Below are 27,951 nucleotides of genomic sequence, written 5' to 3'. Positions count from 1 at the left end.
TCTATGCTTGTCCTGCCTCAAATTTACTACTACTCTGGCTCTCAGGTTTTGTAAGGCAGTCTGATCAGAGGAGGTATAGGTGAGGTACAAGATGAAGCAAAGTGTATGTGAGTGTGGAACCAATGGAACTTGTCATGTGATCAGAAGGGAAGTGTGATGAATCAGTGTATGGATGCAGAAGACTTAGAAACTTGTGTAGATTTGGGGAAGTGAAAGAGTCAATTTAATGATGTAAAAGTCTATCTGCTAAAAATGTGTATCTGAGTTAAAACATATTTACTAGTTTGTCTACTCTAAAATGGCTCCTTGGTCTTGATGTGAATGGTGTCTCCGGTAATGTGTGGGTGTCAGGTCTGGAGGAAAATTGTAGTCTGTCCTTGTGATAAGTGTGATCAACAGAAAACAAGTATTATTCACATCAAATCAATTATATTAATAAGCTACAATATGTTTGGGACCCAGGAGCCACTTTATAGTAGACAGATTATAGTGTTAATTCAGTGATACAAAACTTCAGTTGCTTAGAAACTTAAATAGAGACTGAAACACTGTCTTGTTAGGGTCAGTTGAATGATGCAAAAATCCACCTGCTTAGAAACTTGTGTAGATATGCTGAGCTAAAAAATGAATTAAGTGATACAAAACTCCAGCTCCTTAGAAACTTGTCTGAATATGAGAAACTAAAAGCCCCATCCATGCTTGACCTGAAAACCTCGTCCATGCTTGACAGTTCAGTGATAAAGGAATTCAACTGAACCACACTCACCCACTGATCACGTGACGACCTCTACTCAACCAAGACCACCACCACTACCACCCTATCACTACTAGCTTCCTTGTGACTGTGGTTTGTTTACGTTTGTTCGCTCCTCGTGTTTCATGTCCGACACTGACATAGAATTTCCGAGTCTCTGTGGCAGGGCGGGATAAAAAAAAGAGCATATCATGTACATAGGTTTAATTCATTGCACTGAGCAGCCATTCGGATTACATGCAAGGTTAGTGTTGTCGTCGTTATCGGTACATTTGTTCGTTCGTTTGCCCACCCGTGTTCATTTCTCAAGTATTTTCTGGCTATACGTATCAGCGTTTTGGTGTCTCGTGTGGTACAGTAGTTCATTTCTTTGCAGTTTGTTTGTTTATTGTGTATTCATAGGGGTGTTGTTGTCTTCCGAATCCTGTTATGTGTTGCTGGATTTTAAAACACTTGCTGGCGGTTTCCATGTGTGTTTTTTGTTGTGTTTGCTCCATAATGTGTCTTGATTCACGTCTCTTTATTGAATCTTTTATTTCTTAAGGCTGTATTTCGTGCTTTTATTTCTTTTTCTTTGGTTCAGTTGTCACGGTTAATGTTATTGACTTAAAAGAATCATAAATGTGTAGAACCATTTTGGAAATCTCCTTTATTTTTTTTCTTAGTTTTGTTTTTCAGTAACTAGTATTTTGCTTCTTGATTTCAGTGTCTGGTTAAGCTTCTGTGATTAGTATTATCAGCATTTACTGAATCACAAATATGTACAACCATTTCAGAACTCCCTTTTTTTTCTTTTTCTTTTTTTTTTTTTTTTTTTTCTCACTAACTATTATTCCACTTCTTGATTTTTGGTTCCTCGATTCAATTTCTGTGATTTGTAATATTACGATTTGCTGAGTCACACATAGACATTTCAGAAATTAAAGTTTTTTTTTTTATGATGGCATTAACTTTATTTTCTCTTCCTAGTTTCTGTAATTTTTTATTGAAGCTTGTGTGGATAATAGTACTTAATGACAGCCATTTATTTATTATTCTTTTATTATTTCCATTAAGTATATTTAATTTCTTGCCTTCTGATCCGGTGATTAAGTTCCATGATTATTATTATTGGCCATTAACTGAATCACACAATTAAAAAATTTACCTCTATTATTTTTTTAGCCTCACTCTCTGATCCTGTGGTTTAGTTTCTTTGATTTGTATCATTAAAATTGAATCACACTACCGTTTCAAAATTTTGCATCATTCCACTTGTTATTTTTTATCACTGCTATTTTGTCTCACTTTTTGATCGAGTTCCTCTGCTTTGTATTAGTAATCAATGAATCACACTCAGCAGTTTCAGAAGTTCACGTCCTTTCAGTTTGTTTCGAGCCGCTCTGTGTCATGCCTTGCTTTCCGTTCCCTTGGTTGGGTTTCCACAACTGCCTAACGTTAACAGCAATGCTTTGTGTAGGTAAATCTCATCCTGGTTTTTGTTCTGACCTGTAGTCTCCTCGATAAAATGTCTTTCGTAGAGGTGTGAGAATGTATAATTACACTTTTTAATGCTCCAATTGTACCCTTAGACGTGGTGTTTGAAGTGTGTTGTTGTTTCTTGGAGTTGTTATCCTGAGGGGGAGCTTAAGGAAATGTAAATATACGGTCTCATTCCGCTGCAAAGCTGTCTGTATTGTGTTAATGGTGAATCAAAACTGTGCGCCAAACAGTTCCATAACCAGGAGATATGTTAGTATTGTTTCTTCTCAATACCAAAGAGATAATAAAAGCAAACCTGAGTGTTCATACTGTAAGAAGAGCAATCAGATGTTGACCTATGAAACTATAATAATAATAATAATAATAATAATAATAATAATAATAATAATAATAATAATAATAAAACTTACTACATACCTTACCATCTCCTCCTTACCCTTGCACATCCACTCAGGTGAAGATGAGGGCCAACCAAGGACAATATTCTGCAACACTTCTGCACTACACCACCATTTAAGACTCAAATTGAAGCTACTCCAATTTCTAAGGATGCTTTATGGTTCTAGTGACAGATTAACAATATTTTTACATTATTAAGAGAAAGAAGAAAGGAAAATATCAATAACAAACAAAACATTGAAACACAATCACACACACACACACACGCATGCACAAACACAGGGAGTCAAATAACACAGCACATAAGTAAAACATTCATTGCTGCGCAGAAAATACATTTATAGGGACCTCACAGCCAGGGGGTCCACAGAGCCTACCAGTACACACAGTGGCTATCTTTCTGGCCAGCTATAGGAGAAATCAACACTCCTTTATCCCATACAGCAAAGAGTGACACACATCCACAGAGTAGATAGCTTGGAGCCAGATCACTCTCAACAAGGAAGAGGAACTTTGAGACATCTATGTGAAAATAAGTTTGATGATGGAGTTTAATGTTCCTCAGTCTTGTACAGCAAAGAACAGAGCTAACAGCGATAGACATGTGTGGAAAATGATGTAGTGTTGAAAGAGAGCTCAATTTTGCATAGGGAAATACAGATTAGTGGATTCAGAGATGTGTGGAAAGTAGTTTGGGGTTAGAATTTAATGCTTTTATATACTGTACACCCAAAAAAGTAGCAATGAAGAACAGACATGTGAAAAAAAATAGTTTGGAGTTAGAATTAAATGTTCTCTTAATAATGGGAAGGAAAAGGAGCAATCAATAATAAACACAGATTTAAAAAAACGTAAATTAGCGTTAGAATGCCAAGCTTTTCATATTGTATGGGAGAGAAAAGAGGAATCAGGAACAGACACTCATGTATAAAAAAAATAAATAAATGAATAAATAATAGTAATAGTGTAGTTTACAGAATTCAACACTTAATTCTGTACAGGAAATAATAAAAAGTTATCAAATGCCATGAAAAAAAAGTAAATTGGAACCAAAATTTCACACTCTTCAATCTTGTACATGAAAGAAAGAAAAGCACAAAAAAGACAACCATGGTCAAAATAAATAAATAAGTAGAAAAATGTTGTAAATCAATCATTACTCTTAATCCCACATCAAAGAGTAGAGCAACATATATACACAACACCAGGAAAATAAAAATACTCCCATGATTCCTCCACGAACTCAAAATACACAGATTCTCGCATCAACGCATATTTGCCAACTATACACCACTCTCTATGTATATTTTGGCAATCAAGCTGCAATTTTGTGTATGGTCTGCATCAGGCTAAGGCTCTTTGGCGAAGCATCCATGATAGAGAGAAAATAATCAAATAAAAACAGCCTGATTCTCTTTTTCATTACGTGGTGGTGAGTGTTTTGCTTGGTGCTTGTAGTGTTGGAGGTAATGAAGGCATAGATTGGTAGCAAGCACACTCTTACATAGCAATTATCTTTACTCTTTCTTTTCTACTTACGGTTGTTTTTCTTTTATACTCACTCACTCACTCATTCTGATATACACACCCTAATACACTCTGTCACTCATACTCTTACTCTCTCTCTCTCACACCTATAATCATTTCCTTCTCTCTGCCTTTCTCCACATCCTCACCACATCCACACATGCTGCCTCTACCACCACCACCACCTTATACAAGCACCAACAAACACCACAGAGCAACGTGCAGTATGCAGGCACCTACTTGCACCCCAGCGGCAGCACACCCCAGCAGGAACCTCCTCTCTACAGCTCCTGGCAACTACAGCATAGCACATAGTACATACCACCCCTCTTCTCAGTGACACACAAACAGGCCTCTTGTATCATCCCAGTACCTAGTCATATTAACAGGCTTTTTGCAGTCTTTCTATGTTATCACTCTTGATCAGTCTCACATAACCAAGCAGTGATATTAGGTCTTTTGTGGTCTTATTATGTGCTTAATGTGTCAGACAAAACTAATATTAACAGAGTTCTTGCAGTCTTTTTTTCTGTTCTTAGTGTTCTTGATCAGTAATATTGACAGATCTTGCACCCACCAATACTGACATGTCTTGCAATCTCATCAAATCCCTAGCACTCTTGATAACTCAGCCATGAAATCAAGTAAGGGTTCTATTTACCCTTTCTTTTGACACCTACACCTCTTCATGTTAGTAAAGTCTTGTACAGTTTAGACCGACACCAAAACACACCATTGAATATGTAGTAAAATTCCCTAGAAATTGTTTGCCTATGAAAGCTCAAAAATAAAATAAGATATGCCATTGATAAAGAGAGAGTTAGCAGACAGTCCACCCAAACTTAACAAATTGATGTTTAAATTCCAGGAGTGATTTAGAAAGACAGCCATAAGAAGAAAATAGAGTATACCTTAGTTCATAATCTTCTCTTTGTGAATGTAGTCTTATCAAAGCTTGCTACGGTAAGTCATTCAGGGGGCTCTTGAAGTGAGGTGAAGTGAGAGTCCTGTCACTTGTGGTTAGAGGATTAAATGGAGCAAGAAAATTAAGCTGAGTTACTTCAAATTGTGATTCAAGAGTGTGTGAAAATAGAAAACGAAAAAAATGACTGCTTCTCTCTCTCTCTCCCTCTCTCTCTGTTTCTCACTTTCTTGGTTATATGACAAGGACAGCCCATCAATTTTTTAAACCAACAAATCCTTTCAGCAATCCATCAATCCACTCAACTCTCACAACACTGCTCGTCACACCTTGCTTCACATAAATAAATGCAAAACCTGATTAATTCCAAGCAAGCGTCAATCAATCAGCCATCTCCCTCTGCCACACCACTTACCAAACTCTCTCCAGCTCAGTCACTATGGCAAATAATGTATCACAGCGTTTTCAGGAGAGCGAAATCCGTCTAGCAGGTGTTGACTACATAGCACGTGATTTATGTACACTGCTACTAGTTGTGCTGATCCTCCAGACTCAGGGAAGCAAGGCAGTGAGTCAAGTGAGGGTCTTACTGGTGGGTTCTGGGAGGCTGTGTTGGGTGAGGTTGGGTGAGGCTGGCCAGACACACACCCAACCAAGCTACACGTCCCCCTATCTCCTCCTCTCCAGCGAAGTGACTCACTTACCTTGCCTGTAATGTCAATGAGAGGTTATTTAAGGTTATGTTGAGTTATCCTTGTTATTCTTCTTGTTTTCACAGGTCTTGTTGTTCATTACCATTCTGAATGTTGTTAAAATTGCAGTTAATTTTTGTCTTTTCTTGTCTTGAAGTATTAAAGACACTTACAGTAAATATAAAGGGGTAACAAGAGATTAATTAAGTCTTTTCTAAGTTAAAGGACAATTTGAGACTACCTCAGTAAATATCTTGGTTGGTGAATACATAAAAATTGTCAAAAGAAAAGAAAAAAAAAAAAATCTGGCTATGAGAGAGGCTTGAAAATTAGGATTCCTGATTCAAGATGGAGTTAATCTTTTCACAGCCACAAAGATTCTGAGCACTTTTAAAAACTGTACAAAACAAATGTAAGAAAGAACTGACCACTTTTGCCTTTTTCAGGATGACCAGGACAAAAAAAAAAATCTTGATATGAAAATGGTCATAAAATTACTACATAAAAAAAAAAAAAGTTGTATGAGATAAGAGAAAAATCATAAAAAAATACCTGAAAATGAAACTTGATAAAGGATACCTGACAATTACTAAAGCATGAAGAACAGGTAGTCATGTGTTTACCTGGACAAGAGCAAGGGCAGGTTGCTTCTAAGAGGTAGTCATGTTTACCTGGACAAGAGGTAGTCATGTAGGTGGCTTCAAAGAGAGGTAGTCATGTAGGTCGCTTGTAAGGGGTATTCGTGTGTTTACCTGGACAAGAGCAAGGACAGGTGGCTTCTAAGAGGTCTGAGGGGGCAGGATGCGGGGTCAGAGGGAGAAGGACGTTTCCTCAGGAGGGGGCGGAGACGGTTTGGGATGTTTCACCCTAAGTTCCTTGGCTGTCCTCCCGGCTTCATTAGGGTCGATGCCTAACGCTCTCGCTCTTCTCCTTGACCGCCAGATCTGAGGAGGAGGAGGAGGAGGTGAAGAAGATGGTTTTTTGTGGCTACTTGCTATAAGGAAAAATACTTAACCACCTCAATACTAGGATGTGTTTTCATATTTATTTTGTTTAATATTTGGTGATTTTATACAGCTTCAGAAACTCATTAGGGATTAGTGAAGATTGTGGCCATTAATCTCCTGACCTCCACAGACTCATCCTAATGTCAGTAAAATAGTCTTACTGTAGCAAAACTATCTTAAAATGCCCTAAAATAAAATCATGCAAAACTGTCTTAAAATGTCTTAAAAACATGCCAAACTATCTTAAAATGCCCTAAAAAAAACATGCCACACTCTCTTAGAATGCCCTAAAAACATGCCAAACTGTCTTAAAATGCTCTAAAAAAATCATGTCAACCTGTCTTAAAATGCCTTAGAAACATGCCAAACTGTCTTAAAATGACCTAAAAAACATGAGTTTCCATATTCATTCTGGTTACTATTTGGTGATTTTATACAGCTTCAGAAACTTATGTGGGTAATAAAATAGTGAAGACTGTGGCCATTAATCTTCTGACCTCCTAAGACCCTTCCTAATGTCAATAAAATAATCTAAATATACCCAAGGAGGAGGAGGAGGAGGAGGAAGAGGAGAAGGAGAAGGAGAAGGAGAAGGAGAAGGAGAAGGAAGAGGAAGAGAAGGATGAAGAAGAGGGAAAGGAGGTGGAGGAAAAAAAGTAAGAGGATGAGAACAAGGAGGAGAAAAAAAAGAGGAAGAGGAGAAGTAATAGAAAGACAAGGATGATGATGATGATGATGATAACAATGAAGACAAGGCAGCACACAGTCATTACCTTGATAGTGTGGTCGTCGCTCACAGTAATGAGCATCTCTGGGTCCCTGGGGTTGAAGGCTACAGCATTGACCACATCCTTGTGAGGGAGACGGGAGAGGCAGACCCCATAGTGCCTCTCCCAGATGTAGCCGTGCTTGTCCTCCGCACCGCTGCAGGGGAACACAGGGGAGTCTTGCTTTATGTGTCAATTATGAACGATTTTGCATGACGGAAATGTTAAAAAAGTTTGTTTGTAAGTTTAGTTTGTGAGTATTGGATATTTTAATTGTATTTTCATTCTATCTTCTAGAGAACCAGCACCAAAGTGGGCCTTTTTTTTTTTTTTTTTTTCAACAATATTTTTTTTGCCCTTGGCTGGCCCTCTCTTCTAAAAAAAAAAAAAATAAATAAATAAATAAATAAATAAATAAATAAATAAAAAAAAACCATACACACACACACCGAGTAGTGTAGTGGTTAGCACGCTCTACTCACAATCGAGAGGGCCGGGTTCGAGTCCCGGGAAGCAGCGAGGCAAATGGGCAAGCCTCTTAATGTGTGGCCCCTGTTCACCTAGCAGTAAATAGGTACGGGATGTAACTCGAGGGGTTGTGGCCTCGCTTTCCTGGTGTGTGGAGTGTGTTGTTGTCTCAGTCCTACCCGAAGATCGGTCTATGAGCTCTGAGCTCACTCCGTAATGGGGAAGACTGGCTGGGTGACCAGTAGGCGACCGAGGTGAATTACACACACACACAGCAAGTCCCAAGCGGCAAAACACAACAGGTCGCAGCCTCTCACCTTGCGACATACTGATGAGACACGTCCAGGAAGATAAAGAAGCACTCATCGTTTGGTGTGTAAGCCTTGTGGGAGCGTAACATTGTGCCAACCTGAGAAATAACGAGGCTGTGTGAGAAATTATGAGAGAGAGAGAGAGAGAGAGAGAGAGAGAGAGAGAGAGAGAGAGAGAGAGAGAGAGAGAGAGAAAACAAGAATCAAATACATGAACAAAAGCACAGACAGGCAGACAGACAAACAGAAACAAAGAAATATGACAAAAAATAACAGAGAAAAAAAAATATGGCAAAAAAACAAAAAAGATTAAAAACAACCCATAAACAAAACCAAAACAACCAAATACAACTTTTCCTAACCATTTCTCAGGCTCTCCTAACTTTTCTACCCCTCCTAATCCACCCTTAACATAACCTTCTCTGACCCAACATGCCCTAACTTGATCCGCTCTGGCCCCAGCTCACCTCGGTCAGGTTAGTGAGGTCAATAACATGCAGGTCGATCCCCTCAGCGATGCGTGGCGGACTCAAGGGGCTCTCAACCACACAGTTAGCCTGCCACGGCCGGCTGTTGACGTAAAGGTACCTGGCGGGAGAGTGCTGGTGAGTGTGTGGAGGAGGAGGAGGAGGAAGAGGAAAAGGAGGAGGAAGAGGAAAAGGAGGAGGAGGAGGAAGAAAAGGAGGAGGAGGAGGAAGAAAAGGAGAAGGAAGAGGAGGAGGAGGAGGTGATAGTTTTTGCCTAGAATATTATCATCATTATCAATAAACCGGTAGCTAATGGAGGGATTGTTTAGGTTAGTGACTTTGGAGAAGGTAGAGGAGGAGGAGGAGGAAGTATAGTTATTAGACAGAAGAAGGAAGGTGAAGTTTAGTTTAGCTATGAAATATAAAAAGAATCAATAACAAAAAGAGGAATGAAGAAGAAAAACAAGAGAAAAAATGCAAAATTCACCTATATGACCTAGCTATTCATTCACACAAACACATAGAAAGGAGAAATGAAGAAGAGAAACATTGGAAAAAACACACATCTGCAAAACTCACCTTTATCACCCACCTATCCATCCACCCACACACATGGAAAACTAAACAACACAGCAAATAATACAATAATGACACAGACTCACTACCCATCCCTCCCTGACAGAAGACAACACAACCAAGTGACGATAGCAAAGACAATTCACTCAACAATATGACCCTGCCTTCACCGCCCCCTGGTCAGGTCACATGGGGAGAGGGGGGGGCATCTTACCTATGGTCCGGGGAGAGACCCATGCCTATTATGTGTCCGTTAAGGTCTATCAGGTGGTCTATGTGGTCAAATCTCTCCGCCACGGAATCGTAATCCAACCTGGAGGAAGAGTTGCAGAAGTTATTGTTATTTTTGTTACAGTGAAGAACCAAGCATCAATAGTATGTCTGTATACAAAAACGCCTTCCTCTCTCACTACGGCAATTTTCCAAGGCCACAGAGATAACTAGCTGGGTTTTCAAGACAATTTCTCCTTTTAATAAACTAGAAATCTTGCCTGTCTATCGCCAGAACCATAAAAATACTCCTAAAAATGTATCTTCAACTGGAACCCTTGGAAAGCAGTGATGGTGAGAGAGCAAAGCGTTTCAGAATACGGGCTGTTGTTTTGGGGTTGAGGGAGTTGTAGGGTAGGGAACAGTCTCATTGTGAAGGGGTAGGGGTGGGGCCAGTAAGTGCTGTGGGGCATTGCTGTGGTATCAGAATTGGAGGAGGTGCAGGGCAGGGAATGGTTTCACTGTAAAGGGGCAGCGATGGTGTGTGCTGTGGGGCCTTGCTATGGTGTCAGGGTTGGAGGAGGTGCAGGGCAGGGAACGCTCTCACTGTGAAGGAGTAGAAGTGAACCAATGTGTGCTGTGGTAAGGGTTGGAGGAAGTGTAGAGTAGGGTGGCAGGGAATGGTCTCATTGTGAAGGAGTAGGGGTGAGCCAATGTGTGCTGTGGGGCCTTGCTGTGAGTGTATGTGACCAGCTGTGGTGTGTTAAAGCTCTTAAGATGTAGTAGAATAGTCCTTGAGGCTGTCAGTTTCAAATAGGGGCTGATGGTGTGTGTGTGTGTGTGTGTGTTTTGGTTAGCCTGAGATGTCCTGTGTGGAATTGTTTTGGTGTGTACATAGGTAAATCATTCTTATGAGAGCTATAAAGGGGTACCATAGGGAGGAGTGCTAGCAGAATGACAGAAGAACATTTTTTTCATTCTTTTTCTTTGGCTAAGGGCAACAAAAGACAATTGAACGAAAAGGTCCACTGAGATTCTAGTTTACCAGTTTGGGTCTTGGTACAGCCCCAGCTCCCTCAGTTCTCTCTGGTGCTCTCGCTGCTGTATTCTCTCCCTCAGACACGGCCCCACCTCCACCACAGTCGGTATTGTGAACTTCTTAATCCTCTTGAAGCCTGAAAGATCAATACACGTCAGAAAAACAGCCCCACCTCTGGGACAGTTAATATTATGAACTTTTATTCCTCTTGAAGTCTGAAATATCAATACACATCAGGAAAACTATCTCTAATATTTTGTAATGCTTTGTTTCTCTCCTCTGGGCTATTTTTTCATATGCTAATGATTTTTGGATTTTCATATTTTTTTTTTCCCTCAGTGGTGGTGTAAAATTGATCAAATTGTCTTCAGAATTGTTTCAACACCTATAACACCTCAATAACTTCCTTTAAAGCCTGTTAAACTATCACCAAAATTATGAAAAACACCTCAAATATTTCAACAATTAAAACATCACTGGAATAAAACAAAACACCCTCCCAAAAAAAATCCTTCCACCAGAATCCTAAACAACACCCTTGAAAGTCTTAACAACACACTACACCCTATCAAGCCAAGAAAACACAAAAGCACCCTTGAAAAACCATAACAACTTCACTACACCCTATCAAACCAAGAAAGCTACAAAAACACCCTTCAAAACACTAGCAAATTTCCACTGCACCCTACCAAACCAAGAAAACTACAAAAACACCCTTCAAAACACTAAAAACTTCCACTATATCTTTTTCTTCTTCATTTGACCTTATTCCCACTATGTAGTAAAGTCACCCATTCAAGTTCACTTTTTCCATCTGTTTCTATTCATTGCATCCTCTTCTTGTAGTCTGAGTTTATTCATGTCACACTTCATCACGTCTTTCCGTCTTATTCTCAGTCTCCCGACACTCTTTCACTCCTCCCTGTAACTTGTATCAGCACTGCCTTCTTCACTGGTTCCTCTCATCTCTCCTCTTCACATGTCCAAATTATCTTAACCTTGCCTCTCTTCCCTTCTTTTTATAGCTTCTCAGTCTCCCCACACTCTTTTACTCCTCCCCATAACTGGTACCAGCACTGCCTTCTTCACTGGTTTCTCCTCATCTCTCCTCTTCTCATGTCTAAAATATCTTAACTTTGCTTCTCTTGCCTTCTTTATAGCTTCTACTACACCCTAACTTCAAAAACACCTTGAAAACCCTTGTCCTACACCCTCACCAACAACAAAAACCAATCCACAGCCACTGACCAATCTGATGTGGGGAGTAAGTCTTGGAGCCCGTCGTGAAGATGAGGAACTTGTCACAGTCCTCAGCAAGGGACATGGGAGGGGCTGGTTCATGGTCCTCCTCCCAGTCCTGCATCACCTCCTCCTTTGATCGAGGTACCCCTGCTCCCTCTGCTCTTCCTCTGCCTGTGCAAGATAAAAGATTCAAGTGTTAGATGGTTTTTGAGAGTGAATGGAGGTTATGGAGAAGAAAATAGTGTTGAGATTAATATATATGACTGAGAATGAAGTCAAATAGTTTTTTTTATGATGAGAAAAGAAGATTACAGAAAATAATGAATGCTAGAGAGGTGAAAAATGTCCTTTGTCTTGGGAATGAAATGTTTTTATGATAAGAAAAGGAGATTATGACAAATATTGAATGCTGGTGAGGTAAAAAAAAAATTCTTTGTCTAAGAAATTAAATGTTATGATGAGAAAAAAAGATAATGAGAAATATTGAATGCTGGAGAGGTGAAAAATATCCTTAGTCTAATGAAATGAAGTGCTGGCAGTGTTTTTTTTATACATCAATTAGTAAGCCACACAAGCTCACCATCTCCACACAGGCAGGATCAACACCACCATCACCACCCTCGGCCGGCTCTGTCTCGGCTTTCCTGTAGTCGCTGGTGTAGGTTATGGGGTTAGTGTAGGTCGGGGGTTGGCTCACTGTAGGGAACCCCTTGTCCTCCTCCTCTCTGGGGACAGGGGCCTGCAGGACACCCAGGTCACGGTGGGAGGGGGGGTTGCCCTTCTCCAGGACCTGATGGGGAGTGGGGTGGGGTGAGGAATGGGTTGTGGAGGTGGAGAGGAGACAGGAGGAGAAGGGGTATTGAAACACAAATTTGATACAAGCTTTTTCAAAATGGAATGACTTGATCCACAAAAGAAAGGGAGAGACAGATTTTTGGCTAAATAACAAGTAGAAAAGAACAGAAACTTGGATAAAAAGCAGACAAGGAGATGGCATAACATAAATCTAACTCAGCTACACACACACACAATGGTGGCAATAGTAGCAGTAGTAGTAGTAGTAACTAGTCATTCATTGACAAAAACACAAGTAACACTAAAAAAATATGATCTCACTTTCGTCCAGATTAAATGGAAAAAAAGCATTGTAACTGACGAGACAGACAATTTTAACCACAAATGTGCACAAATCATAGGAAAAATTAATACAGATAAGGAGATGAAAGCATAGAAGTATACCCAAGGCCCTGCAAACTTCAGCTAGGGAAACACACACACACATACATACCTCCTTCTCCACCTTCCTCTCCTTGGCTCTCTCCTTGACCTCCGTGGGGCTGCTAGGGGTGTCCGGGGCCAGGCAGTTGGACACAAGGATGGTGCGGACACTGGAGGCGTTTCTGTTGTAGAACTTGTAGAGGCAGACCAGGATTGCATCGTGCTCTGACCTGGTCTCCTGATTTGCCTTGTTCAGCCAGATTACACTGCGACTTACCTGGCAGGATGAAAAGAAGTATTATTCATCTATATATCTATCCTGGGAGGGCAAAATATATATATCTCTATCTTGGCTGGGCAAAAAATAATAGAGGTATTGTTCATCTATTTATCTATCCTAGGAGGAAAAAAAAAAAAAAAAAAAAAAATTAGTCTATTTATCTATCCTGGGACGGAAAAAAAATAGAAGTATTTATTTTCTATCTATCTATCCTAGGAGGGGAAAAAAAAAGAGGTATTGTCTATCTATTTATCTATTATGTACTGTACACAATGAATGTTTAATCTCCATTTAAAGTGTCCAATAATAAATAAGAGACAGAAAAATGAAGATAAAAAGAAAAAGGTACATTATTTTAGGACCATTTTATAGGACAGGGTACAGAGATAGAGGTACTGTATGCATGAAGTCACAGTGCTCAACAATAGATAAATAAGAGGAGAAAATAAGAAAAAGAAAAGGTACACTATTTAAGGATCAATTTGTGAGGTGTAGTACAAGGCTGAGACACAAGGATACAGAGATAGAGGAACTGTATGCCTAACAATAAATAAAAGGAGAAAAGAAGAAAGAAAAGAGGTACATTATTACAGTATCAATTTGTGAGGTGCAGTACAAGGATTAGACACAAGAATAGGGGTACAGAGATAGAACAGAGATAGAGGTACTGTATTCATGAAGTGAAAGTCCCCAACAGTAAATAAATAAAAGGAGAAACGAAGAAAAAGAAAAGAGGTACATTATTACAGTATCAATTTGTGAGGTGCAGTACAAGGATTAGACACAAGGATTGGGGTACAGAGATAGAACAGAGATAGAGGTACTGTATGCATTAAATTACAATATCTAAGAAGAAATAAATAAAAGGAGCAAAGAAGAAAGAAAAGAGATACATTATTTTAGGATCAATTTGTGAGGTGCAGTACAAGGCTAAGACACAAGGACACAACACTGAGGCCTCACCAGGTGCGCCAGCCAGTGCAGGTCGCCAGACAGAAGATACTGATCATTGTACCAGGTGCCAAAAATGTCGTAAGGTTTGTTCAGCACTCGACACTGCAGCTCAAAGTCTCCTGAAAGAGTAAGGGTGTTATTATGTGTCTTTCAAATGCTATGGGTTTATTTCTAAACATTTCTCAAACGTCTGAGCTTAACCCCTTCAGTACTGGGACACATTTTTGCCTTGAGATTTGTGAACAATTAGACCGTTTTATTGACATTAGGAAGTGTCTATGGGAGCCAGAAGATTAATGGCCAGTCTTCACTATTTCAATAACCCACATAAGTTTCCAAAGCTATATAAAACCACCAGATAGTAAGCAGAATGAATATGGAAATGTGTCATGCTACTCAAGTGATTAAACATTGATGTGATATGTATCTATATATAAAACCCGCGAAACAGTGAGGCTGCAAATGTCAAACCACGAAATAGTGAGGGAACACTGTACAATCTCTTCCCTCCTCCTCCTCCTGCTCCTTCTTCCTCCTTCTCCCACTCACTCTCCAGATCAAAGACAGCAATCTCTCCGGAGGTGCTGTTGTAAGTGCCAAAGTGAACACCAGACACCAGCAGCAGAGTGTCAGAACTGTTGAACTGCGAGAACTGTGTGTACTTCCAGGAGTGAATCTTCATGTCCTTGTAATACTTGATCTGTGCTGGGTGACTGCTTGTCCACACCTACGGAGAGAGAGCGAGAGGTGGTGACTATGATGGTGTGTGTGTGTGTGTGTGTGTGTGTGTGTGTGTGTGTGTGTGTGTGTGTGTGTGTGTGTGTGTGTGTGTGTGTAATTTACGTCCATTACAGCTATCTTTTTATAAGGGAGCTAATAAATATAATGTCCAGGTCCTCAAACAAACAAATAAATATATAAATGGATAAATAAAACAACAAATAAACAACACAAACAACTAAAAACAAACCACAACAAACAAACAAAGGCAAAATACAATTAAAACACACAAACCAAACAAAAAAAGGAAAAAAAAAACAATGAAACACAAAACATAAACACACAAACACAAAAAAAGACACAAAACAACACAAATAAAAACACAAGCAAGAAAAGAACCCAAAAAGAACCATCCAACAAGTCCTGCCAATGCTTACGATGATGTGTCCGTCCTTCGAGGAGGTGGCAAACATGTCCCCTTTGTGAGAGAAGGACACATGGAGGACCTGGTGGTTATGCTCACAGATCTCCTGCGTCTCCACCACCGCCGTGCCCTCCACCAGCCGCCTGTACTCCCCCCACCAGGAACTCCTCCCTAGGGTGATGGAAAAGGTGGTGTTAGTGGTGTTACTGTGAGTTTCGTGGTTTTATATTTGTTTTTTTAATTTAATTTAATTTAATTTATTTTTTGCTACGGTTAATTTTTTTTCTTATTTATTTGTTTGAATATTTTGTATGTTCTAATATTTGTTTTATTTCTTTTTTTATCTTTTTTATTTTCATTTTTTACTATTGTTTTATTTCAATTAACTTTCTGTTTAAATATTTTGTACTAATATTTGTTTATTTATTCATTTATCTGTTTTTCTTGTTTTTTTACTAAGGTTTTATTTTAGTTAGCTTTCTTTTTTTTTATTTCTTTATTTGTACATTTAAATAATTTGTATGTTTCTATTTATCATCTGTGTTTTCCATAATTTGTTCCTTGCTGCGGTTTTTTGTTTTTAAATTCAATTATCATTATCATTCATTTACTTTCATTAATTTTGTTTTTCTCTCTTATTTCTATGTTAAATATTTTGCAAGCTTTAATCTTTATCCACATTTTTTCACATTTTATTCTTTATCATCATTTCTTACATTCAAATTTCTATCTCCACACTCACTTCTATATTAAATTTTCTAATGTTCTAATTTTTTTATCTACATCCATTGCCATATTCACTTCATCATCTATCTATCTATCTCTATCTCTACTATTCATCACTTTTCACACCACTTCTTTATCTATATCCATTAACATACTCTCTTCCTTATCTATCTACCTATCTCTATCTATCACTTTCCATTGCAGTTTTTTTTATCTATCTATCTCTAATATCTAATCTATTAGTTTCCATTGCAGTACTTTTTCTATCTATCTACTACCTATCACTTTTCATTACAGTTCTTTATCTATCTATCTATCTCTGCTATCTATCACATTCCACTGTTGTTCTTTTCCACCCAAAGTCCTCCCCCATTGCTGGCTGTACCTGGCATGATGGGAACACTGGGGTCCACCTGGAAGTCCTTGTAGAAAAAGTGCTTCCACAGAAACTCATCCCGACTCACTCTCAGCCAAGACCTGCCGGGGGAGACTCAGATAAAAACAAGCTGGTGTAGAAAATGGAGGCGTTTGTGGTGAAATACTCATAATGGTTCAGTTTGTTATGAAAGTCAAGGAAGGAATAGTGTGTGGGTAACTTGAGAGATTGTATCATGATGGTTAAGTGTGTTGTAAAAGAAGAGGAATAAGAATAATAGTAATAAGAATAGGAAATAGTTATAGTGTGTGGTTCATAATGATGGACAGTGTACGTGTCCGAACTTGGAGGGAAAGTGAAGTTAAATATGATGAAGGGTAACAGGAAAAGCTGGAAAAGGAAGGAAAGAAACACAAAAAATCAGAAAATTCTGTAATCAATGGGAAATACTGATAATATACTTGAATTTGCAATAAATAAAGGAAAATGTAAAGAACTTTGTTGAATTCTGAAAAAAAGTAGAAGGAAGATGCATTAAAAAATGAAGGATAATATAATGAAAAAAAAATTATGGTAAATATAATAACAAGACAAAAAAAAGGAAAAAAGAAAACAACCAAATAACTCATCTGAAATAAGAAAAAAAAGAAAGAAAAGAAGAAAAAAAGATGAGAAACAACTTGAGATAAACAGAACAAAAATATATACATAAATATTGGATAGGAATGCACATGTTCTCCCCACCACCATCAATATTCTGTTCTGTCCAACTCTATAATGCAAGAGTTAACCAGGACTCTCAATCATTCATACCTTTCTCTGGTAAACTCTGGAACTCCCTGCCTGCTTCTGTATTTCCATCTTCCTAAAACTTAACTTCTTTTAAGAGGGAGATTTCAAGACATTTATCCCTTTCTTTTTAATTTTTTGTTGCCCTTGACCAACTTCTATTCGGTAAAAAAAAAAAAAAAAAAACAGGTGCACAACATTATCAGGTAGTTGCTATATATAAACTTAACAAAGGAAGGAAGTTTGCCGCAGCTTATCATTACTTCCACCACCAGCTATCCTGTCATAAACAAATACAACAACTTAACCACTGAAAAAAAATAAATAAATAAATAAATAAAGATAAATAAACAAAAATCTATACTCTGCAAAACATTCACGATTAGACCTACGCACTTGCAAACGAGGCCTATCACAGGTGTGTCGTTGAACTCCAGGTGTGTGAAGATGTGTAGTAAAAGACTGTCGGGAAGCAGGGACCAGTCAGGCTCATTGCCATCCATCCTCCCCTCCAGCCTGCTCCTCTGCAACCAAAAATAGGGGGATAAGACAAGGGAGTGAGTAGCAGAAGAAGAAGAAGAAGAAGAAGAAGAAGAAGAAGTAGTAGTAGGAGGAGGAGGAGGAGATAATAGTAGTAGGAAGAGGAAGAGGAGGAAGATAGATGGAAATAAGGGAACAAGAAGATAGAGAGAAATAATGAAGTAAATGAAGATGAGACGAATAAAATTGAGATAAAAGAGAAAAAGGAGAATAATGATAATGAGAGAGAGAGAGAGAGAGAGAGAGAGAGAGAGAGAGAGAGAGAGAGAGATTTCCTGTAGCATGAAATATGGCACCTATCCTAACAACAGCAGCAATAACCCCCACATAATTTTTCGTGATATGAGGTGACATTTGACCATATTCTACCCCTTCCCCACACAGCACCCACGCCGTGTATGTTGACCCCCTCATATCACACCAGCAAATCACTGTTATTTATTCATATTCATTCATCTACAGGTACTGACAGGCCATATACACGTGTCGTCCCTCGCGTCCCTGCTTTACCTTGCCTGCCGTGACTCTGAGGGCGCCGGACACACAATATAAGAGAAATTGTCAGCGCAAAGATGTGATGTAAACACAGAGAGTCCTCGGCTGGAGACTTCCAATACAATATCTCGGCTCACTCTTTGTGTTTATATCGTGTTTTATTGTTTTTTGTTTCATTTGTTTTATAATTACGATATTGTTGTTTTCTATAGTCATTATTCTTTGCTTTGATTTTGTTGTCTGAGAGTGTTTTATTGGTTTTATCATTTATCAGTTTCGGCGCATCGTTGTCCTTGTTCATATTTATTTAGTTTTCTTGAGTTTTGTTTGAAGCAAAGCAAAGACTTTTCAGTGATTAGTGAAAATACTTCAAACAATTTTTAATCTCAAAGTTTCCGTACCGTTTTACGTAGCTAGATAAAGATATTCCTTATTTGTCTTCACACTGGAAACTGATAGAAGAAATATCTAGAACAAATACAACCCATGACAATTATTCCCTGATTGATTTGTGAATAATTAAAATGATCTAAAACTTATGCAAGCACAACAAAATAATTATAATAATAAAAAAAACCGACAGTCATTTGTTAGGTAAAGGATCAGCTGATGGCCGCCACCGCCCCACACCTGGCCCGTCCAGTAAGCCAAACACCCTCACTAACAGCTGCCTCACTTAATAATTACACCATTACCTGGCCAGGCTGAGTGCAGGAAGCTGGGGGAGCATGTCATGAGTGGAGGGGTCGCCGCGCCTGGCCTGTTGAGGTGAGAAGGGGCCTGTGTGTGGTGGAGGCTCACTCTTGGCCTTATAGAACGAGTCTTCCTAACGTTTGCAAATCAACGTTTGCTCTGCCTTATCTCTATCTCCACGTGCGGCTCCTCCTCCTTCTTCCCCTCCCTCTTCATTATTGTCGCCCTCCTTCCTCCTCCCTGCCTGCCCCTAAGGGTTGGGCGGGGGAGGTGCTGGGTATTTCCAATGGTGAATATCGTCATTTTACTTTATGTATTTATTTCGTTTATTTTATTTATTTATTTTTTTTTTTTTATTTACAACAGGTCGTTTGTCTCCTTAGGAAGTGTAGACTTGTGTCCATTTCAGTTTCCCCACCAATCACCAAAACAAACTTAATCTAACCTAACCTGACCCTAATCCTAACCTAATCTAACTGTGTTTCCTGACGTGATGTGCTGATTTACAAATGCATCGCTATGAGTCAATAATCATTTGGCCATACAAAAAAACTAATAAATGTGAAGTATCGTAGCTAATGGCTTCACCAATCCCCTTCCCAAGAACAGCAAGCTTGGGGGATTTTGGGAGCAATTTTTTTTTTTTTTTTTTTTTTTTTTTAATCTAAGGAAAAATTCCTCTCTATCACAAAAATATAATTCTTTGCAAAATATTTGCCAACAATTCACTATATTTGTTGGTGTATTTAGGGAGGCGGTGGCATAGTGGATAAAGTGGTGAGACGTCCTCTTATAAGTTCAAATCCCTTCACGTACCACCTTAATACTCGTACTACTTTGCCATTTGTCAAGTGGTTTAAAGTTACAAGTTTATATGTCACCGTGATACCCAGATTCTAGGTAGTTGTACCAAAGATGTGCTCGGGTGATGATATGGGCCCTAATATGCCCACCACTATAAATAAAAATGCCAGCGTCACTAATGGGTGGAAGCTGAATACAGGTGCTGTAGGCCATCATAACATAGCAGGAAAATAATAATGATAATAATAATGCTTCATTTAGCAAAAATCCAATGCTATAACCTAGCCATGGGGGAAAGCCCCACTGTCCCATTACTAACCAAGCCCTATCTAACCTAACCTAATCTATTGTTTAAACCAAATGCTCTAATCTAGCTGGGGGCCTCTCCCCTGCCAGAATCCTTCCCCACCCCAGTTACTAATCAAATCCTAATGTAAACTAACCTAATGTTTAAAGAGAATGCCATAACCTAGTCAGGGGACTGTGCCCATCCCAGATCCTTCCCTTGTTATTACCTAACCCTAACCTAATCTTACCCAATGTCAACATGTGAATAAAATATAGAGAAGCATTGGCAACACTGTTCACCATTAACAGCAATGCTCACCACAGCTGCATTGTGCCCCTTTAAGGCAATCACAACATTGCCTGGTATCTGGTATTAGTCACAATTTTGGAAAGCAAAATTGACCCTTGATGCACACACAAATCTCTTGCATTTCCTGTGTAGCGGTGACAGAACTCAAAAAGATAACCTGATATCACAGTCAGAGCAGTGGGCGTCCATGGTGAAAGCAGCTTAGTAAGTGGTGCAAACTGCTGTGGTTCACTCTCTGTCCCTCTGTCAGTAGAAACAAATGGAGTACTATAAGTAACTCTTAACATTGAGGGTTCTCATTGGACATCCTGTAGTCGAAGGTCCATGATTGGTTTTGCCGTGATATGTCATTTTAGCAATTACCTGTATGGTGGGGTCTCTTTGGACATCTGTGACATGTGATCAATAGACACCACAACCTACCACAGGACCCACAATGCCCTACTAATGGAAACACCCACAAAAAGAAAGAGAAGAACACCGCTTGCAGGACTCTATTTATGTTGCGACTTTGATTTTTTCAAGCCATCACTACAAGCCAATAAAAACCTTGTGTCTGAAAAAAATTCATAAACGTGAAGCACAATGAGTATGTTACCACAACACATGTAATTGTGTCATGTGCTACTGAGAAGGATCGATTGTAGACATTAACCAAATTTTATATATATATATATATATATATATATATATATATATATATATATATATATATATATATATATATATATATATACACCAAAGTATGGGTCATTATTATTGAGGTAACTTGCACGTCTTGAATCGCGGTGCATGTCATGCATCTTTTGTATAGGCATTTAAAAACATAACTTAGCAATTTGTGTCTGCCATATCCATAAATCCTAGTTGTGGGGGGCACACCCTCAGCAGCCCCCTCAGCTGGATAAAGTAACCCTCACCCACACATTTGTTTGTGCCAACAGAGGGCAGCACGCTGAGCGGCCCCGACCCTGGCAGTGACCCACGGCACCTGCCAGGCTGGAGATGGACCTGGATGAGGGTGAGGACAGTGGGGGTGCTGGGGGCCTGTTGGCTCTCAGCCCTACTGGCCTCACACACTCCCACCTCACTTTGGGCCGCAGGGAGGGTGGCGTGGTCACCCTGCAAGAGGGTGGCCCGGGGGAGCCGTTGCTGCTGTGCCCCATGGAGGAGGATGGGGCGGGGCCCGGTGGTGTGCTGCCCCCAGATGCCGCCATCACCTACGCCACCCTGGACACCGGGGAGGACTTTGTGCTGCAGGCAGGGGACAGCGGTGCTGTGCCACGGTGGAAGGACGCAACGGAGGGCCAGCTGGTGGTAGTGGGGGAGGCAGGATCTGGGGAGCCCATCACCTACATCTACATCAAGGGGGAGGGGGAGGGGGAGGAGGGGGACAAGGATGGGGGGGAGGGACACACCATCACCCTCAATGCAGCAGATGGGTCAGCCCTGCACACTCTGCCAGCTCCCTATGCCTCACACCCATATGGGGACCTGGTGCTGGTGGGTCCCCCAGCCTCCCAGGAGGACACTACCCTGGAGGCCATGGCTGGGGAGGAGGGACAGGAGGAGGGTGTCCAGCCTGAGAAGCGTGTGCTGCTGCTGTCAGTGGGCCACCTCAAGATGGAGGACGGGCCCCCTGCTGCCTTGCCGGAGCCAGACTCTCCCGAGGGAGAGGTGGCAGAGGTGGAGGAGTCAGCTGCCCCGCTGAAGGTGGTGCGTGGCCGTCGTACAGAGCAGCAGCGGCGGCAGCAGCAGGAGCAGGCTGATGAGACGGTGCAGGAGGAAGAGGAGGACGACACCAGCACGTTTGAGGTGCGACTGGCCACAAGGGACTCCATGCTGCCTCCGCGCAGAGTACGTCGCACTGCCCAAGCCGGTAGTATGTCTTGCCCCGCCTGTGAGGCACGCTTCAGGTCGTCACGGCAGTACCACACCCACCTGCAGAGCCATGAGGGGCCCAGCGCCTGGCACTGCCCCTTGTGCCGCCACCCATGTGACACTGCTGCAGCACTGCGCATCCACCGGGCAGCAGTGCACAGCGTGGCACGGCCATTCCCCTGCCCCAGCTGCCCCCTGTCCTTCCCCAAGAGCCTGGTGCTGGAGGACCACATCCGCTCCGTGCACAACAAGGAGAAACCATACCCCTGCTCCCTGTGTTCCAAGGCCTTCTACCGCCCCTACGACCTCAAGATGCACCTCAACCTGCACCTCGGCATCAAGACCAAGGTGTGCGACGTGTGTGGCCGCCAGTTCAGCCATTCCTCCAACCTGATCCGCCACCAGTGCCTCCACACTGGCGTCAAGCCCTATGTGTGCAGCATCTGTGGCAAGCGCTTCAAGCAGGTAGGCTCTCCCCTCACACCACACAGCACACACCTTCAGGCTCTGTGGTGCCCTTCATTGTGTGTGTTCAGGGTGGGTGTGTCATCACAGAGAGTCACACTGATGAGTAATGGTGTGCTTTGTGTCTGTGTTCATTTATTCATTGCCTAGAGTGTCACGAATTAGATAACTTCCAGGGTGATTCATTTATATAAAAGTAGCTTTTTGTAATGGAGATGACCAGGCTTAGTACCAAAGAAGGCTTTCTTATTTACATTTTTATAGTTTCATTGTGCATCATGTACACATACAGTGGCCTGGAGCCCACACAGCACAGACAGTCCACAGTGAGTGGTGTAGGTCAGCTGACTGTACCCAGGTCTGTTACCTTATAGTGCATCACCACCTCACCATCTCACCACCCTGCTCTCCCCAGGTGACACTTCTGCACAAACACCACATGGTCCACCAGGAGGGAAGGTGCCCGCTGTGCCCCACCCCAGTGTCCACAGCCACAGCCACTGCCCTGCGCCGCCACTACCGATTGGAGCACAAGAAGGCCATCACGCTGAAGGAGGCATCCCGCGTGCTGCGTGGCCAGCGGGGCCCGGCACCGCGCTGCTTCTACTGCCGGGTGTGTGGTGCCCAGTTCAGCGTGAAGGCCGACCTTAAAGCACATGAGAAGGAGGCACACCCTGGGGATGGCCACCACCACTGTGCCTCCTGTGGTCGCGTGTTCCCCATGAGCGAGGTGAAGACGCATGCCTGTCTGTCCCCGGAGGAACACCGCAGCACCGTGAGCCTCCTGCACCTCAGAGCTCGCCAGGCCTCCTCCAAAGACACCACAGCCACCACTGCCATCACCAATGTAGAAACCACCACCACTGACGTTGCCTCACAGGACGACCCCAGCACCACACTCATCCTGCGGGAGGACACGGTGCCTGTGCGGGAGGGGGAGGTGGAGGAGGAGGAGGAGTACCTGGTGATGTACATAACACCTGAGGGAGAGAGTGTGTCCTATGTGATGAAGAAGGGCAACAGGCTGTGGCAGGATCAGGTGCTGCAAGTGGATGCCCCTGGAGAGCCCCTGGGGGTGGAGGACACCCTGCCACACCCTGAGGACACCATCATGATCAATGTTCACCACCAGGACACTGACAGCACCCTCCTGCTGACCCCAGGTGAGGCAGAGACCCCTGCCCCACCTGATCGCCTTGTGGATGACACCCCTCCCTTGCCCCTCCACACCATCAAACTGGAGCCCCAGGGAGGTGATGAGGAGCCCCTGGAGTCCCTGGCAGCTCCTGATAAGTCCCTACTGCCCCTAGTCACTCTCACAATCCCCAAGACAGAGGTGGAGCCGCCGGTACAGAGACTCAAGGAACTCCCTATAAAGTCGGAGGTGATGGATGAGGAAGAGGAAGAAGAGGAGGAGGAAGTTGATAATGGAAAGAAGATCATTGCTAGTATTCCCAAAAAGCCTGCAGTGTTGAAAGGAAGAGGTGGAGGAGGAAGAGGGGAGAAGCAAGGAAGTGAAAAGGGACGTCTTGAGTGTTGTGACTGTGGGAAGACATTCAACAAGCAGTGGAATTTCCAGCAGCATCTGGCCACACACAACGCCTCCCTGCACCGCTACAAGTGTGACAAGTGTGGCCTCACCTTCGCCTACCGCTCCACTCTCAATAAGCACATGGAGCACCACAACCCAACACCACAAATACACCAGTGCCAGCAGTGTCCCAAGGTGTGTGTGTGTGTGTGTATTTTTACCTAGTTGTATATTACAAGGTTCATAGTGACCTGTCTCCATATCTAATTTTATCCAGCTTTTCCTTATATTTATGCACACTTTCTGCGGCTACAATCTCTTCACTCAAGCTGTCCCAGGTGTGTGTGTGTGTGTGCGTGCGTGTGTGTCTGCGTGTCTGCATCTTTCCACTTGCTTTGGCTTAAATCGGTCTCTTACACAGTACAGTAAAAATTGAGAGAAACTGATTGTACTTAAGTGTAATATCATCCATCTTCTTTGACCTCTTAGCAAACTTCATCTGTGATTTTGTCCCTCCTCCTCCTCCTCCTTCACCTCTTACCATGCTTCATCGTTTTATCCTCCTCCTTGATCTTGACTTCTTACCACACCATCTTCTTTGACCACTCAGCACTCTTTATCTCCATCTTTGTCTTCCTTCTCCCTTACCTCCTTGACCTCTTAGTACTCGTCTTTCCATCTTCTTCATTCATCTCTTACCTTGCTTCATCTTCTCGACCTCTTAGTACACTTCATCTTTGTCCTCCTACTCCACCTTCTTGACCTCTCAGCACACTTCATCTTTGACCTCTCACCACACTTCATCCCCATCTTCATCCTGCTCCTCATGGTCTAGCAGCTCATTGTCTGTGTCTACCTTGCCCTCAGACCTACAAGTGCCTGGCGTCCCTCAAGCAGCACCACAAGCGCGACCATGAGAGGCAGAGGCCGTACGCGTGTGACATGTGTAGCAAGGACTTCTTCAGTAAGAGTGATTTCAAGTACCACATGAGGTGAGGCCACTGTTCTCTGTCTGTTTACTGGTACTACTAATGATGATGATGTTAGTTTGGTTTGGGTAGGTTGTTTTTGGCTCATGTTCCTATTCAGGGTGACACACACACACACACACACACACAAACTAATGCCAGCTAGAAATATTGTTGAAAGTGTTGATTTGTGTCTTTCTTCTCTTGTTTCAATGCAGTAAGTTTCTTGAGCAACATAATTCCCAAGTTGGATTGATAAGAACGCTGACATTAACCTCTTCAGTACTGGGACACATTTTTACCATGAGTTTAGTGTACAATAAGACCATTTTATTTACATTAGGAAGGGTATATGGAGGTCAGAAGATAGTTGGCCGGAGTCTTCGCTATTTTAATTCCCACATAAGTTTCTGAAGCTGTATAAAATCACCAAATAGTATGCAGAATTAATATGAAAATGTCTCATAGTACTGAATGAGTTAATAAATCTATACTTTGCTTTGGGTATATTTATTCAGTAAGGTTCTAGTGCAACATAATTCCTAGCTGGATTAATAAGAATGCTGTTGTGACTAGATTTGTGGGTACTAGCTGGGTTACAAATACTGCTTATTGCTTAGACACTGTTATTAATTGTTAGGTTCGAGTAAGTTGATAATAAGATTTGCTTTACTGTTATTAATTGTTAGCTTCGAGTAGGTTGATAATACTGCCAGGTTTAAATTTCACTGTATTTAGTTTATTTGCCTATTTTTGTCACACCTACCACCATACTCAAAAATGCTTCCTTCTCCCACTGCGACCATTTTCAAAGACTACAGAGACGATTAGCTGAGTTCTAAAAAATTATCTTCCAGAATTACAGAAACACCTTAGAAACCCATGTCAACTAGAGCTCTTTGATAATTATCAAAGACATTACATTAGAATTATAGAAACACCCTTAAAAACCTGTAACACAACTAGAGCCCTTTGAAAACAGTGAAGGTGTGGTACAGAAGTGTTTTTTGAATATGGACCTTATTAATACTGTCTCTTAGTCTTGGGCAGGAACATTGACACACACACAGGAATGTTTTTACACCAGCACCACTGACTGACACCTTTCAACACAGGCTGCACAAGAGGGAACACCCATACATGTGCTTCACCTGTGGCCAAAAGTTCTCACATGTGTCACACCTGCACCGCCATGAGAGAGTCCACACCGGTGAGCGTCCACACAAGTGTCCGGTAAGTATGGGGTTGTAGCAGTGTTGTAGTGATGGGGTAGTTAGGGTTGGGTTGTAGTGTTATGGGGTTGGTCTCTCTCTCTCTCTCTCTCTCTCTCTCTCTCTCTCTCTCTCTCTCTCTCTCTCTCTCTCTCTCTCTCTCTCTCTCTCTCCACAGCCCCACAGTATGCCCCCCCACAGTATGTTAACTTACCACAGTCACCCACCACAGCCCCCCCCACACAATATAAGCTCTCACCATGACAACCACAGACCTACATGTTGACAAACCAGTCACCAAAATATGTCTGTGAAGTGGCAGTGAGTCTTGAAAGATAAAGATAAAAACAGAGGGACCTAAATCTTGTTATCCTTGTATCTAGAGAAGCATTATTAATCACAAAGAGAGGAGAGGCAGATGAGAAACTGCCATATGCTCTCTATCAGTGTATGAGTCAAGGGAAGTAGAATCACAGTGAAAGATGGAGACATAGGAACAGAAACCTAAACCTTCCTATCATAGTGTAAAGTGAAGGAGTAAAGTTACAATGAGAGAAGACAATGCAGATGAAGTTCCATGAAATTAACCTTAATCTTCCTATCCTCACCACTCCACAGTTCTGCCCGAAGACCTTCATTCAGCACGGCACACTGCGAATACACCTCAAGAAGCACGAGAAGCAAGACCCAGACCTCGAGGCAACCACAGACCCCTCACACCAGCAAACCACCACCACAATACCAACAGACGACACCTTCTCTGACACCGCTAACCTCACACTCAAGCTGGCCATGACGGAGGGGGCAGAGACACTTGACGACCCCACACTCTTATCAAAGGACGCTGGCGGGGATCTTCTAGGGATACATGGGGAGGAGGGGATTACTCTCGGCCATGACACAGGGAATGTGGACTCAGCGCTGGGACAGGACACCCTTCCATCGGGGACTATGATACTGGCGGAGGGGGGACAGGGGCCGGGGCAGTTCTCCGAGGGCCACACGGCAATGATGGCGGATGTAGATGGAGAGTGCATTGCTATATTTGTCCAAGAGGAGCTCACCTAGCTTGCCTGTCTGTCTGTCCTCACTGGCAGACTCTCATTGTTACTGTTGCTGTTTCTACATTCCATCATACTCATGTACATTTGCATATGTTTCTAATATATTTTTTAACATTAAAGTTTTGGATAACATGATGTGGTGTCCTACCCTGATTGATCTGGGAGCTAGTCAATGTTTTCACTTTCAAGCACTAAAAACTGAGAAATATATCTAAAGCTGGGATGAAGAGGCTGGGAGAGGTGAAGCTTAGGTTGGGAGTAAATAAATTATGCTGTCATGTGAAAATATTGAAGAAATTATCGGAAATGGAGGCTAAACAAGATAGGAAGGCTGTTGGTGAGGATGGGGGG

General features: G+C 41.8%; 3 protein-coding genes across 5 annotated transcripts in view; 2 read left to right on the top strand and 1 right to left on the bottom strand.

Annotated features, from left to right (window-relative positions):
* Window positions 1-18,486, top strand: part of LOC123513379 (E3 ubiquitin-protein ligase PPP1R11-like) — a 32,369-nt gene extending 13,883 nt beyond the window's left edge. Inside the window, exon 4 of the mRNA XM_045270501.1 lies at window positions 18,353-18,486. Coding sequence (XP_045126436.1) covers window positions 18,353-18,414 — 62 coding nt within the window. The 3' untranslated portion in view covers window positions 18,415-18,486. The remainder of the gene's footprint in view (window positions 1-18,352) is intronic.
* Window positions 2,939-18,515, bottom strand: LOC123513384 (F-box/WD repeat-containing protein 5-like). Its single transcript, XM_045270513.1, has 16 exons — window positions 18,401-18,515; window positions 17,747-17,874; window positions 16,571-16,662; window positions 15,473-15,630; window positions 14,865-15,042; window positions 14,325-14,434; window positions 13,152-13,358; window positions 12,482-12,653; window positions 11,870-12,013; window positions 10,628-10,757; window positions 9,587-9,685; window positions 8,797-8,917; window positions 8,336-8,427; window positions 7,557-7,707; window positions 6,529-6,720; window positions 2,939-5,793 (listed from the first exon to the last, which is right to left on the bottom strand). The coding sequence occupies exons 2-15, from the start codon at window positions 17,851-17,853 to the stop codon at window positions 6,586-6,588; spliced, it is 1,896 nt and encodes a 631-aa protein (XP_045126448.1). The 5' UTR covers window positions 17,854-17,874; window positions 18,401-18,515; the 3' UTR covers window positions 2,939-5,793; window positions 6,529-6,585.
* Window positions 18,516-18,966: 451 nt separating this feature from the next.
* LOC123513279 lies at window positions 18,967-27,732 on the top strand. Of its 3 annotated transcripts, none has more exons than XM_045270360.1 (6): window positions 18,967-19,027; window positions 21,425-22,826; window positions 23,242-24,552; window positions 25,225-25,349; window positions 26,441-26,558; window positions 27,155-27,732. In XM_045270360.1, exons 2-6 carry the CDS (start codon window positions 21,486-21,488, stop codon window positions 27,602-27,604), a joined length of 3,345 nt encoding a protein of 1,114 aa, XP_045126295.1. In that variant the 5' UTR covers window positions 18,967-19,027; window positions 21,425-21,485; the 3' UTR covers window positions 27,605-27,732. The 3 variants fall into 3 exon arrangements, with proteins under 3 accessions (XP_045126295.1, XP_045126288.1, XP_045126303.1); XM_045270353.1 differs by having other exon boundaries at window positions 18,973-19,153; XM_045270368.1 differs by lacking the exon at window positions 18,967-19,027 and adding an exon at window positions 19,226-19,367.
* Window positions 27,733-27,951: the final 219 nt, after the last annotated feature.

The sequence above is a fragment of the Portunus trituberculatus genome, chromosome 5 (assembly GCF_017591435.1).
Source record: "Portunus trituberculatus isolate SZX2019 chromosome 5, ASM1759143v1, whole genome shotgun sequence".
Lineage (NCBI taxonomy): Eukaryota > Metazoa > Arthropoda > Malacostraca > Decapoda > Portunidae > Portunus > Portunus trituberculatus.
Note: the sequence above shows the minus strand (reverse complement) of the source record. Positions and strands in the feature narration are given on the sequence as shown.

Coding starts and splice junctions, on each gene's coding strand:
- LOC123513384 (XM_045270513.1), bottom strand. CDS start 17,853: ATGGATGGCAATGAGCCTGACTGGTCCCTGCTTCCCGACAGTCTTTTA. Junction 10,758..11,869: donor TTACTCCCCACATCAGATTG/GTCAGTGGCTGT, acceptor TTGATCTTTCAG/GCTTCAAGAGGATTAAGAAG. Junction 6,721..7,556: donor GCGACGACCACACTATCAAG/GTAATGACTGTG, acceptor CCTCCTCCTCAG/ATCTGGCGGTCAAGGAGAAG.
- LOC123513279 (XM_045270360.1), top strand. CDS start 21,486: ATGGACCTGGATGAGGGTGAGGACAGTGGGGGTGCTGGGGGCCTGTTG. Junction 22,827..23,241: donor GTGGCAAGCGCTTCAAGCAG/GTAGGCTCTCCC, acceptor TGCTCTCCCCAG/GTGACACTTCTGCACAAACA. Junction 24,553..25,224: donor AGTGCCAGCAGTGTCCCAAG/GTGTGTGTGTGT, acceptor CCTTGCCCTCAG/ACCTACAAGTGCCTGGCGTC.